Genomic DNA, 14,152 nt, shown 5'->3' on the forward strand with positions numbered 1-14,152 from the left:
AAGCACAAACACAAAAACAAAGCTGTCTCTTATCCCAAGGAAATATTTCGGTATCAGGCAATTTCATGGTCAGCTCATATTAATGACAGATATGCCCTTCTATTGGCATGCTCAGGTGCTTCATTTGTTAGTGTCAGAAATAGAGAATGTGGGCAAATCCTGAAGCAAAGTGGTACTTCTGGCTCCAAGTCCATGAATTGCCTTGGCTCACTCACTCAGCAGGTGTACCAGATATTAGTTGAAGAATCCAGAAGCTCCATGCGATCCTCTGGGAGTGTTCCAAAAACCACAGTAATTGAGAGGTATGTTTGTCTCCTCTAGACTCAACTTTTCCAGCTGCCGAGGACCTCCCTTGCTCCGTTGCCCACATAGTTTCCAGACAGACTATTGGGTTGTGTGTGGGATCTTAATCTAATGTCGGAACATTGATTTATGCTTGGGTGTCCCACGACCATTAAGGTAACTAACTGCCTGATCACTTTATAACATCCTCCTCTGGTGGTAATTTGGAATCCCCCACCCACCTTGCGATGCAAGCCCCATAACCGCATTATAGCTAAAAATGTAGTCTGAATATCATCTTCCAGCCACTGCAAATTGATTTTATAACTCTTTGACGGAGTCCTGAAACCCTTTTAGTCTGTCTCTCACCTGAGTTTGCCATTTGATCTATGAGAGGCTCCCAACTCTTCACAGGCTCTATCGATCGCCACTTTCTAGCCAGCTTTGCTGTGGAAGGTACAGTGTCATCTTGTAATTCTAAGACTCCATGGTTGTGTCTAGAGTTGGCAGTTAATAAAGTTTTGGAATTTTAATCATGACGTTTTGATCATAGAATTCCGAACACATCATGCATTTACATTTAAATGTATCCACATTGTTTCCAGATTCCCTTTTCCTACGCTATATGCAAATGCAAGTATGAATTCTGAAAATGTGGAATAGGCAAATATGTTAATAACATAACAACAACTTGATGGCAGTAGCTAACTACTGTAGCTACGTAGCCTGCTAACTTCTGTAACTAGCCAGAAAGCTAGCAAGCAAAGCGAAGTGCTGATGACGTCACCAACTGTACGCACTTGCGGTAGCCTTATTGTGTCCAGACTGAGGGAAAATCTGCACACAATGCTCCTCCATCTACAGTTGAAGTCGGAAGTTTACATACAACTTAGCCAAAAACATTTCAACTCAGCTCTTCACAATTCCTGACTTATAAAAATTCCCTGTCTTAGGTCAGTTAGGATCACCACTTTATTTTAAGAATGTGAAATGTCAGAATAATAGTAGAGAGAATTATTTATTTCAGCTTTTATTTCTTCATCACATTCCCAGTGGGTCAGAAGCTTACACACACTCAATTAGTATCTGATTGGCATTGCCTTTAAATTGTTTAACTTGGGTCAAACGTTTCAGGTAGCCTTCCACAAGCTTCCCACAATAAGTTGGGTGAATTTTGGCCTATTCCTCCTGACAGAGCTGGTGTAACTGAGTCAGGTTTGTAGGCCTCCTTGCTCGCACACACTTTTCAGGTCTGCCCACAAATGTTCTATAGGATTGACATCAGGGCTTTGTGATTGGCACTCCAATACCTTGAAGTTGTTGTCCTTAAGCAATTTTGCTACAACTTTGGAAGTATGCTTGGGGTCATTGTTAATTTGGAAGACCCATTTGGGACCAAGCTTTGTGTTGCTTCAATATATGCACGTAATTTTCCTCCCTCGTGATGTCATCTATTTTGTGAAAGGCACCAGTACCTCCCACAGCAAAGCACCCCCACAACATGATGCTGCCACCCCTGTGCTTCATGGTTGGAATGGTGTTCTTCGGCTTGCAAGCCTCCCCCTTTTTCCTCCAAACATAGCGATGGTCATTATGACCAAACAGTTCAATTTTCGTCAGACCAGAGGACATTTCTCCAAAAAGAACGATCTTTGTCCACATGTGCAATTGCAAACCGTAGTCTGGCTTTGTTATGGCGGTTTGGAGCAGTGGCTTCTTCCTTGCTGAGCGGCCTTTCAGCTTATGTCGATATAGGACTTGTTTTACTGTGGATATAGATACTTTTGTACCGGTTTCCTCCAGCATCTTCACAAGGTCATTTGCTGTTGTTCTGGGATTGATTTGCAGTTTTCGCCCCAAAGTACGTTCATTTCTAGGAGACAGAACTTCTTCCTGAGCGGTATGACGGCTGCACGGTCCCATGGTGTTTATACTTGCGTACCATTGTTTGTACAGATGAACGTGGTACCTTCAGGCATTTGGAAATTGCTCCCAAGGATGAACCAGACTGGAGGTCTACAATTTTTCTTCTGAGGTCTTGGCAGATTTCTTTTGATTTTCCAATGATGTCAAGCAAAGAGGCACTGAGTTTGAAGGTAGGACTTGAAATACATCCACACGTAGACCTCCAACTGACACAAATTATGTCAATTATCCTAAAGCCATGACATAATTTTCTGGAATTTTCCAAGCTGTTTAAAGGCACAGTCAACTTAGTGTATGTAAACTTCTGACCCAGTGAAACTGTGATACAGTGAATTAAAAGTGAAATAATCTGTCTGTAAACAATTGTTGAAAATGAGTTGTGTCATGCACAAAGTAGATCTCCTAACCGACCTGCCAACACAATACTTTGTTAACAGGAAATTTGTGGAGTGGTTGAAAAATGAGTAATCTTAATATTTTGATAGCCTAGGACCATTGTAGTGAATTCATCCTGAGACAGGGTATTTTTATTTCCTGGGCTAAAGCAAGTACTCTTTGATTGCCTTCAATGGGAAATTACTGCGCTTAACTGCATTGTAATATAGCTGAGTAGACATAATATTATGCTCCTCATTCACTGTTTGTTGCTGCGTCCTGATTATTGATTGCGTGGTGATGTCGATAGGGGGCAGCCATTCTGTTTAGCCCTACAGTGTGTCTGAGAAACAATTCTAAAAACTATCGAAGAACACACACTACTCTGTTTAACTAGAAGACTTGAGTCGTACAAAGAGGCGTTTTATCCTGGAACTCACCTTCCTGTCCGAGGATTTGGTGCTAAAGACAGGCACACGGCAGGCCAGTAAAGGCCAAAATGGTGACATGGTCTTCACTTCATCCTCTGCACAGAACCATCCTGGTGTGTTCTCCTCTCCTAGAAGAAAATACCATATGTTTTAATTCCACTCAATCATATTTCGTAATGGCATATGGCATAACTGTATTTGTACTTACTGCAGTTGAGCCTTCCAAGTGGACCCACTTCAAATAAGCACTCACAAGAAATATGAAATACTTGACTGAACAGTGGACACGGGTCTATTTTCTTGTTTCCAAAACAAAGTGTAACCCGATGAATTGGCTTCAGGTATGTAATATGAATAGGATAATTAGAATTGTGCGTGTGTGTAATCAGTCAGAGCCAGGGGAGATGGGACCAGGTACAGCCCACTCCCAGAAGCTCCATACTAGGCCAACACTGATTAAGGCACTGGTGATGATCCTTTGTTAAAGAGAAAATAACAGCAAGTATCTGCCCCAGCAGGAGAAAGGCAACCGCTGGTTAATAAAGAATTTGGCTGGCGCATGACATCTGAATACCTCGAAGCCACTACAACAGGTGCACCTGCTCGCCAGACACAACACAGATCTGCCAAAATACCTCCATTAAGTAATTTTGTAACTGTCAATTGCAACTAACTAAAAGGCAATTGTGTATGCAATCAAACAGCTTGTTTTAATTTACTCCCTGTGTCTTGTGCATAACTGCATACATCAATATGCAATAAGCCACAGAAATACAGAGTTGCTGTTTCCAAAGCAACATCACATCACAACATCACAGTGTATCCTAAACACCTAATTTGGTTTGAGATGTGCGACCAGTTAATTTGACAGCGGCGGTTGTTTTTGCTATTTGGCTGTTGCGGTGCAGGTAGGAATACAGGAGACTTAAGGGCCAATTAGTTGAGTTCTGTCTCCCCAACTCATAATATTTCAGATGGGTTTCCCTTAGAAGGACTGGTACACAAAAAGAGGGAGTCAATTTGCAGGTGATACGGTACCTCAAGATGTCGCACTGCTTTTAAACCCTTATTCTCACATTTCCAAAGATAAATATGTACTGGAGACACATACATTCACCACCTCTTAACTCTGCATAGCTTCATGTTTACAAGCCTCAGTACAGTACTGAATAACTATTCATGATGATACAAATGTATAAACTCATTGAGATTGATGACCTTCAAAATATGAATCCATTCAGTGATGTTTGGAGAGAGTGTAATGTCGGGTGAGTGAAATGAGTGAGGAGTCAGATGCAGAGAGCGAAATGAACGGGAAAATGCTTTAATGTCCTTCAAATCGTAACAGGTCCAAAACATGGGTGAATGCCCAAAACACTGGCGCTAAACCAACCCAAAACCTAGACACACACTGGACAGCGAAAAACCCAAAACCAAAACATCACCAAACGTAACAACCAACAAGCCCGCACAAACACCAGCGGGCAAAACGACCTTAAATAACACCCATCCCAAAACCCCAACAAGGAACAGGTGAAAACAATTAGACAAAAACAAACGAAAAGGAAAAAGGGATCGGTGGCAGCTAACAGACCGGCGACGACGACCGCCGAGCGCCACCTTCGGTGATATTCGTGACAGAGAGTGAGAGGACAGGGTCAAGGTCAAAGCCCCTTCTGTTGAGAGGCTTTCATATCTGATACTCATTTCATATGATAACTTATTCCATATTTCTCTGAACCAGTGTGAATAGGAATAATGAAACCGTGTGTGTCTTTAGAATGATAGAGTTGAGATGTCTTTTGACAACAATGCTGAGAAAAAAAAAGAGAAAAGTCCAGGCTTTCTTATGAGCCAGAAGAAAAAACATACTGTATTGCTAAAATCCACCAGTCTAAATCCCTGAGGGGTGGTATTTATCAAATCAGAGGAGCAGGCTCAGACAGATCATCAACTAATTAATCAATAATGATGAAGTTGGGCTATTTAGTGTTTGGGTTCCAATCATGTATAAAGTATTCATACCTGCAAGGTATTCCTAAATGATCTCCCTCTGAGATGATCTCTGAACCTTTCTCAGATAGAGCTCTTCCCAGGGAGGATCAGGGCTATGAGGGTCATTTATTAAAAGGCTGTAATTGAAGGCCGTTTGCCCGAAGCTGGTCCGCGTGGGTCAGAGGGTCCACTGATTTCCTTTGCACCTTTGTGCTCAGCACCTTTCTTCAGCTAATCATTCAATGAGCATAAACAACACTCCACTACTGTATGTTTGGCAACCAAGTGATTGTTGGTTCAGATAAGGTATTGGTCCTGCTGATTTTATTTGTTGTGGAGGGTGATATTAAATACCTGAGTACGTCCAAGACTGTGTTACCCATATTGATTTCCTTAAGTACTGTGTGCATGGAGGGAGGGAGGGAGGGAGGAGAAAAACAAAATACAGGCATTGTGAAAACACACCCTGCCATTCAGCTTTTCCTGTCTATTAATGATGACAAGTAAAGGTGCCTGTCCCTCGGAACAAACAGTAAACACACAACCAGTCTAATGTAGGCCTTAATGAGAGAAAGACAGACAGTCACTTCACACACACGCTCACAAGCACACATGGGCATGTGCATACACACACACGGACAAAGTCACTAATGAATCAGCGATAATACATTCTATTCACAAAAGACCCTCTATTCTTTTATTTATCCGTTATTTTACCAGGTAAGTTGACTGAGAACATGTTCTCATTTGCAGCAATGACCTGGGGAATAGTTACAGGGGAGAGGAGGGGGATGAATGAGCCAAATGTAAACTGGGGATTATTAGGTGACCGTGATGGTTTGAGGGCCAGATTGGGAATTTAGCCAGGACACCAGGATCTTTAATGACCTCAGAGTCAGGACACCCGTTTAACGTCCCATCCGAAAGACAGCACCCTACACAGGGCAGTGTCCCCAATCACTGCCCTGGGGCATTGGGATATATTTTTTTAGACCAGAGGAAAGAGTGCCTTTTACTGGCCCTCCAACACCACTTCCAGCAGCATCTGGTCTCCCATCCAGGAACTGACCAGGACCAACCCTGCTTAGCTTCAGAAGCAAGCCAACAGTGGTACGCAGGGTGGTATGCTGCTGGCATATGTCACTTACGCGAGGAGAGACGGACGAAGGTGCAGCGGATGTTGAGTTCCACATATTTTTTATAAAGTGAAACTTAAGCAAAACAAAACAATAAATCAAATAAACTAATAACGAAACGTGACTACGTGGTGCACTTGCACAAAACACAAAATAATATCCCACAAACACAAGTGGGAAAAATGCTACCTAAAAATGATCCCCAATTAGAGACAACGATTACCAGTTGCCTCTAATTGGGAATCATACAAATCACCAACATAGAAAATAAACTAGAACACCACATAGAAATAATAAACTAGAATACCCCCCAGTCACGCCCTGACCTACTACACCATAGAGAAACAAAGGCTCTCTATGCTCAAGGCGTGACACTCTAACCCTTTCAGATAGAGCAGAAAGCCAGAGCTCCACAGCCAAATATCTCTGTCCCTCCCTCCCTCTCTCCAACTGCCATTATTCTGCTTAATGTTGTGTTGTAAACTGAAGAATCATGGTGAAAGATAAACAAACAACGTGTCTCATCAGGTCTGAATGAAAGAGGGCGGAAAGAGAGAGGGGAGCTCGGCCTAGCCACAGTACAGCACTGGTCAGTACACCACTGCCAAATGTGGAAAAAAACTAGAAAATATCAGTTGTGACAGATTACACACCATGACATAAAATTGCTGTCAGGAGCTATGTTTGGATGTCAACCACTCAAAAATACAACCTTAGAACCAATTCACTAAGGATGAATACTCTGGAGGTAAAACAGTCATTACCTCCAGTCTTGAATGCAGCTGTGGGGCTGCTTCTCTATACCATCTTGTTGCCTCATATACAACTAAACAAAAAACAATCCTATAATATGACTTCTATTTCCTGGTTACTCAAACTGCCTAGCTACCCAAACTAACGTTTCTTCTCCACGATGAGTCTGGATATGCCTCTCACCTACGATTTCTAGAAAGTAAACACATTCTTGGTCCCAGAAACCGATGGGTTCGGCCAAAGCCAGCCTACATAATGACGTTATTTTTTATTTATTTTATTTTTATTTATTTCACCTTTATTTAACCAGGTAGGCTAGTTGAGAACAAGTTCTCATTTGCAACTGCGACCTGGCCAAGATAAAGCATAGCAGTGTGAACAGACAACACAGAGTTACACATGGAGTAAACAATTAGCAAGTCAATAACACAGTAGAAAAAAATGGGCAGTCTATATACAATGTGTGCAAAAGGCATGAGGAGGTAGGCGAATAATACAATTTTGCAGATTAACACTGGAGTGATAAATGATCAGATGGGCATGTACAGGTAGAGATATTGGTGTGCAAAAGAGCAGAAAAGTAAATAAATAAAAACAGTATAAAAACAGTATGGGAATGAGGTAGGTGAAAAAGGGTGAGCTATTTACCTATAGACTATGTACAGCTGCAGCGATCGGTTAGCTGCTCGGATAGCTGATGTTTGAAGTTGGAGAGGGAGATAAAAGTCTCCAACTTCAGCGATTTTTGCAATTCGTTCCAGTCACAGGCAGCAGAGTACTGGAACGAAAGGCGGCCAAATGAGGTGTTGGCTTTAGGGATGATCAGTGAGATACACCTGCTGGAGCGCGTGCTACGGATGGGTGTTGCCATCGTGACCAGTGAACTGAGATAAGGCGGAGCTTTACCTAGCATGGACTTGTAGATGACCTGGAGTAAGTGGGTCTGGCCACGAATATATGTAGTGAGGGCCAGCCGACTAGAGCATACAAGTCGCAGTGGTGGGTGGTATAAGGTGCTTTAGTGACAAAACGGATGGCACTGTGATAGACTGCATCCAGTTTGCTGAGTAGAGTGTTGGAAGCCATTTTGTAGATGACATCGCCGAAGTCGAGGATCGGTAGGATAGTCAGTTTTACTAGGGTAAGCTTGGCAGCGTGAGTGAAGGAGGCTTTGTTGCGGAATAGAAAGCCGACTCTGGATTTGATTTTTGATTGGAGATGTTTGATGTGAGTCTGGAAGGAGAGTTTGCAGTCTAGCCAGACACCTAGGTACTTATAGGTACTTATAGATGTTAGATGTACTTATAGATGTTATAGATGTTATCAACTTTGATACTTTGATTGGTTAGATGTGTTAGATGCAATCCAATCACTGATAAATGTTCTTTTTACAACGCCCCTCATTTTGAAGTCACACAAGAACTTAAAGGATGGTAGATTTAGACTGAATGTACAGTACCAGTCAAAAGTTTAGACACACCTACTCATTCAAGGGTTTTCTTAATTTTTACTATTTTATACATTGTAGAATAATAGTCAAGACATCAAAACGATTAAATAACACATGGAATCATGTAGTAACCAAAAAAGTGTTAGTATCATTGTATATTTTATATTTGAGATTCTTCAAAGTAGCCACCCTTTGCCTTGATAACAGCTTTGCACACTCTTGCATTCTCTCAACCAGTTTCATGATGTTGTCACCTGGAATGCATTTCAATTAACATGTGTGCCTTCTTAAAAGTTAATTTGTGGAATTCCTTTTTAATGCATTTGAGCCAATCAGTTGACCCAAGGTAGGGGTGGAAAACAGAAGATATTTGGTAAATTATTTGGTAAAAGTTAATTCTGCTGCAGAGGATAAGTTCATTAGAAATTGCAGCCCAAATAAATGCTTCACAGAGTTCAAGTAACAGACACATCTCAACATCAACTGTTCAGAGGAGACTGCGTGAATCAGGCCTTCATGGTTGAATTGCTGCAAATAAACCACTACTAAAGGACACCATTAAGAAGAAGAGACTTGCTTGGGCCAAGAAACACCCGCAAATCAAATTAAATATATTTGTCACATACACATGCTTAGCAGATGTTAATGTGAGTGTAGTGAAATGCTTGTGCTTCTAGTTCCGACAATGCAGTAATAACCAACGAGTAATCTAACCTAATAATTACAAAACTACTACCTTATACACACAAGTGTAAAGGGATAAATAATATGTACATAAAGATATATGAATGAGTGATGGTGCAGAACGGCATAGGCAAGATGCAGTAGATGTTATCGAGTACAGTATATACATATGAGATGAGTAATGTAGGGTATGTAAACAAGGTGGCATAGTTTAAAGTGGCTAGTTATACATGTATTACATAAAGATGCAGTAGATGATATAGGGTACAGTATATACATATACATATGAGATGAGTAATGTAGGGTATGTAAACATTATATCGAGTAGCATTGTTTAAAGTGGCTAGTGATATATTTTCCATCAATTTTCATCAATTCCCATTATTAAAGTGGCTGGAGTTTAGTCAGTGTGTTGGCAGCAGCCACTCAATGTTAGTGGTGGCTGTTTAACAGTCTAATGGCCTTGAGATAGAAGCTGTTTTTCAGTCTCTCGGTCCCTGCATTGATGCACCTGTACTGACCTCGCCTTCTGGATGATAGCAGGGTGAACAGGCAGTGGCTCGGGTGGTTGTTGTCCTTGATGATCTTTATGGCCTTCCTGTGACATCAGGTGGTGTATGTGTCCTGGAGGGCAGGTAGTTTGCCCCTGGTGATGCGTTGTGCAGACCTCACTACCCTCTGGAAAGCCTTACGTTTGTGGGCGGAGCAGTTGCCGTACCAGGCGGTGATACAGCCCGACAGAATGCTCTCGATTGCGCATCTGTAGAAGTTTGTGAGTGCTTTTGTTGACAAGCCGAATTTCTTCAGCCTCCTGAGGTTGAAGAGGCGATGGACATTAGACTGGTGGAAATCTGTCCTTTGGTCTGATGAGTCCAAATTTGAGATATTTGGTTCTAACCATCAATTCCGTCCAAGTTCTAATCCATTCAAGAATTGAATAGCGCCTCCCAGGTGGTGCAGTGGTCTAGGGCACTGCATCGCAGTGCTAGCTGTGCCACCAGAGACTCTGTGTCCGCGACGCACAATTGGCCTAGCGTTGTCCGGGTTAGGGAGGGTTTGGCAGGTAGGGATATCCTTGTCTCATCGCGCACTAGGGACTCCTGTGGCGGGCCGGGCGCAGTGCGCGCTAACCAGGTTGCCAGGTGCACAGTGTTTCCTCCAACACATTGGTGCTGCTGGCTTCTGGGTGGGATGCGCGCTGTGTTCAGAAGCAGTGCGGCTTGGTTGGGTTGTGTTTCGGATGACGCATGGCTTTCGACCTTCGTCTTTGTAGCGATGAGACAAGATACTAACTACTAACAATTGGATACCACGAAAAGGGGGTACAATATAAATAATAAATTGATGTGATTGATGTCAACATGGAAAGGTGCATTCAAGCCATTCCACATAGGGGTTTGGTTTCTTCGGTTGTGATGTTTTATTCAAATCAGGCTTGTGTTTCAAGCCTTTTGCCGATGATGATTTAATTTGCAGAGTGCAGCGGTCTATCAACCCTATGATACAAAGTTAAAGACTAATTAAATATACCAGCGCAATTGATATTTCCTAGGGATCAATGCAAGAGTGGGATTTGTTAATTAAATCCCTGATAATGTATTACTCATCATAAACATTTCCCACTGTTTGAGCACAGTGAGATGTTGAGATAATCTTTGCGGTCTGACAGATTAATTTCTGGGTGCAGAAATTCTAAAGCTGAGCAGCATACAGTGGAGCATGTGGCAAATGCTTTATTGTTTGTATTTGACTCATCATCACTAGGTATCATTCCATCTTTCTTATCCAATGCGGAATAATTACAACAAAAAACATATAGAAATTGATGCTGCTTGAGCAAGGCAAATAAACGTGCAGTTGCCATAACAACCATAATACATAACGTGAGCCCTGAAGGAGATACATTGAATGACACCACAGAGGCACAATACTACACTGTAAAGGGGACACTGCAGGGCAAAAGAGATCATAAGGACATGGCAAAATGCTCAACCATTTAAGGTTTAAGACTTGATGCTACTACAATCTGTCCCTATACATTTTAAATTGATGGAGCACTATAACCAAATATGAGTTAAATTGGTACAACATTCTCACTCACAGGTACAACAATATAACCTCAATATGCCTCAAAATATGTTAATGACTAGAAACAACAATATCATGCACCCACAATTGCAGTGGTTCTCACCGGTGTGCTTACTTGTGAGCGCTAGTGCCTGTCAGATAATACATTAAAGGGCACATGGTGTATTGTTGTTGTTGTTTCAAGTCCAGTGTGCTCAGGCTGTTGTTACATTTGTATGATTTGAGGGGCGCGTATCACAAGCATAGTCATTTTAATCATTTTACTTCTTCTATGAAAACCATTATCATAGGCAAGTCTGATTAGGCTTAGCCAGAGAGGTTGAATTTTTTATATTTGACCCTGGCTTAGCTACACAACAGCCTCTGCCAAAGCTGCAGCACCCCCTGAAAAATCGGAATAAAAAATCTTAATACATTTTATTTTTTTAAACCCAAAAGTGGTCCTTTTTCTTATTTTACCAAAGCTACATGTTTTTCTTTCTGTTTCATATTCACAGGACTCTCTTAAAGGGGTACACACAAATACACCATCATGATTAAAAAATGGTGAAAACTATGAAAATTCTTAAAAATAAACCATATTTTATCTTTAAAAAATTGTCACAGAAAAAATATGACTTGCAGTATGGATCAGATGAGATGGAGGTCATTACCAATAAAAAAAAATGGTAGATGTGCTGCAGAATTGTATATCCCATCAAGGGGTGCCATGGTTCAAAAAAGGTTGGGAACCAATGCACTAGTGGTCAAAAGGTTTTTGGCGCTCCAAAGATATGGTACGGTGTGGGGTGGAAATACAGTACCATTCGAAATACAGTAATTATTTCCCGCCCACAAAATGTTCACACAATGCACCATCATTTATAGTATGCCGCAGTAAAACATTTGGGTATTTTACTGTTGATAATACCCTAAGTTACAATATAAATGACAGTTTTCCATTAAATTGTACAGTACTTGAACTGACAGCATGGATCTGAAGGTCATCACTTCTACTTGAACCTACAGCATGGTACAGGAAGCACATGGCCCATCTCCTGTGTTCTGCTCCCCGGTGCTTCATCATAGTACTTGTTAGCAGTGGATTAAAGACATGCTCTGGAACTTTAACGACTAGTAAGTGTTTTTTAAACCTCACACTTTGGGCTGGATATGTCAATGTTTAGTTCTTACAGACATCAGCTATGAGCAGAATTTTATAAAATCTCAATTAGCCACGAAATCCCTAGTTTGGAAGCGACTGTTTACTGGAAGCTGTGCATCGCCATTTTCCCCCACCTGGGCCAGCCTAGCAATTCGAGTTCCATCCAATAAGGTTCAGTTCTTTGCTATTTGAGTGAGATGCACACTAGTGAGATGCACACTAGTGAGATGCACACACAGCAGAGTGAGAGAGAGAGCAATGACGTGGTGCACATATCTGCACATATGTGACATACAGTAGTAGTACATTATTTTGGGGAACACTTTTGGGTTGTGAGCACTACTTTCAGAACTACTGGCTAAAAAGTATACATAACTACTGGAGAATCTCTTTAAGAGGGAGTCTTAAAGTGTGTGCCACGACGGACAAGCCACACTTCACTCCTCAGGCATTGTCTATCAATCGGCTGCTGGGGAAGAGGAGAGTCTGACACACTTAGAGATAGCAAGGTAACCGCAGGCCACAGCCCCCTGCCTGCCCTCTGCTCCCTGTGGTGGGACTGATTGCTTGTCTCAATCATCCTTTCCACCCTCCCATCCCTTTCAACCTCTCTCTTCTTGCCTCTATCCACTCCTCCATCTTTCTTTCTCTGGCACCTCAACTCCTCTCACTTGTCTGATCTGCTTGAGTGGGCCGTCAAATCAGCAGTCCTATCCTTGCCTGGAAAGGCTGGAAGTCCATACATTGAAATAGTAATGAATTATTCTGCACAAAATCAACCTATTAATAATTATTAGGCTATGTGTCTGGCAATGTTATTGTAGGACCCTCTTGGAAACAGTAGTCCCAATTGAAGTGGAACAGGAGATACTGCGGAACACGTAGCTTTCCTGAGTTCTGAGTGTGCTGCAGCACCACTGTTGGGCAATTGTGAACATGTGGTCCCAAGGTGACACAATTCGAGAGCTTGGGACTATACGGTTATAATTGGCAAAATGTCATTATTGACACAGCCTTGTTCTGTTCAAGGTTCTCTACCTATGTAGTATTCTAAATACCCTAATTCATGTTATTAAGTACAAAAGAATACAAGACAAAAATTGCTGTCACCATTCAAACCAATAAGGGTTTGGAACTTTAAAGCCAATATCTCAGAATTATATTTTTGCAGATAGAACCTTATCAGCCCAAGCTCTCAAAGTTGTTTTTACTGGAGGCATCTGTTCTATATTGTCTGTGGTGTAAGGCCTTACTGCTGGACACATGCAAAGTAAAAACCTCTACATCAACAAACTTTTCATATCTGTCAGACATTCCTACTGTATATATAATGTATGTGCCCAAGACAAAGAGCTACGCTACAAGACAAATCATGCTATTAATGTGCTTCAAGTTGTACGTCAGGCAAACAATTATGTTCCTGTAGCTTAAGTGTAAGCAATGAGATGTGATTGATGTGTTTTGAAAGTACACTTTGGGGATAGCATTTGGCAAATTGGCACTAAGCGTATTCTGTGCGGTACAGTAAGGAGTGTACATGAAAGCATACCTGAGGGATATAAGTGTGTTATATAAATGGGGGGTTATAACATAAACACTGGTAGCTACAAGGCTGAGTCTGGCTCCAAAATGAGCTTTGTGATGTTTAATAGCTCACTAAATCATGCATTCGAGTGTTTGCTATTTGGGGCATCAGCCATTTGGAGACATTTTGGTGCAAGGCACCCCTCTCTGTCCATACAGGATACAGCTGAGTAGAGTTCAACTGCTGATTGAAATAGAAATGACCATGAAATGACAGGAGAGCCTAGTGACGGCAGGCCATCCGTGAAATTACATCAACAACTCCCTTATTGTAATTACATTTGGTTAAATGGGAAAGCAAAGT

General features: G+C 41.6%; 1 protein-coding gene across 1 annotated transcript in view; it reads right to left on the reverse strand.

Moving 5' to 3' along the window:
* The window catches only part of LOC118399861 (rho guanine nucleotide exchange factor 10-like protein), a 175,388-nt gene that overhangs the window by 94,059 nt on the left and 67,177 nt on the right, over positions 1 to 14,152 (reverse strand). Inside the window, 1 exon segment of the mRNA XM_052474559.1 lies at positions 3,024 to 3,142. Coding sequence (XP_052330519.1) covers positions 3,024 to 3,142 — 119 coding nt within the window.

Source organism: Oncorhynchus keta, chromosome 21 (genome assembly GCF_023373465.1).
Source record: "Oncorhynchus keta strain PuntledgeMale-10-30-2019 chromosome 21, Oket_V2, whole genome shotgun sequence".
NCBI classification, from domain to species: domain Eukaryota; kingdom Metazoa; phylum Chordata; class Actinopteri; order Salmoniformes; family Salmonidae; genus Oncorhynchus; species Oncorhynchus keta.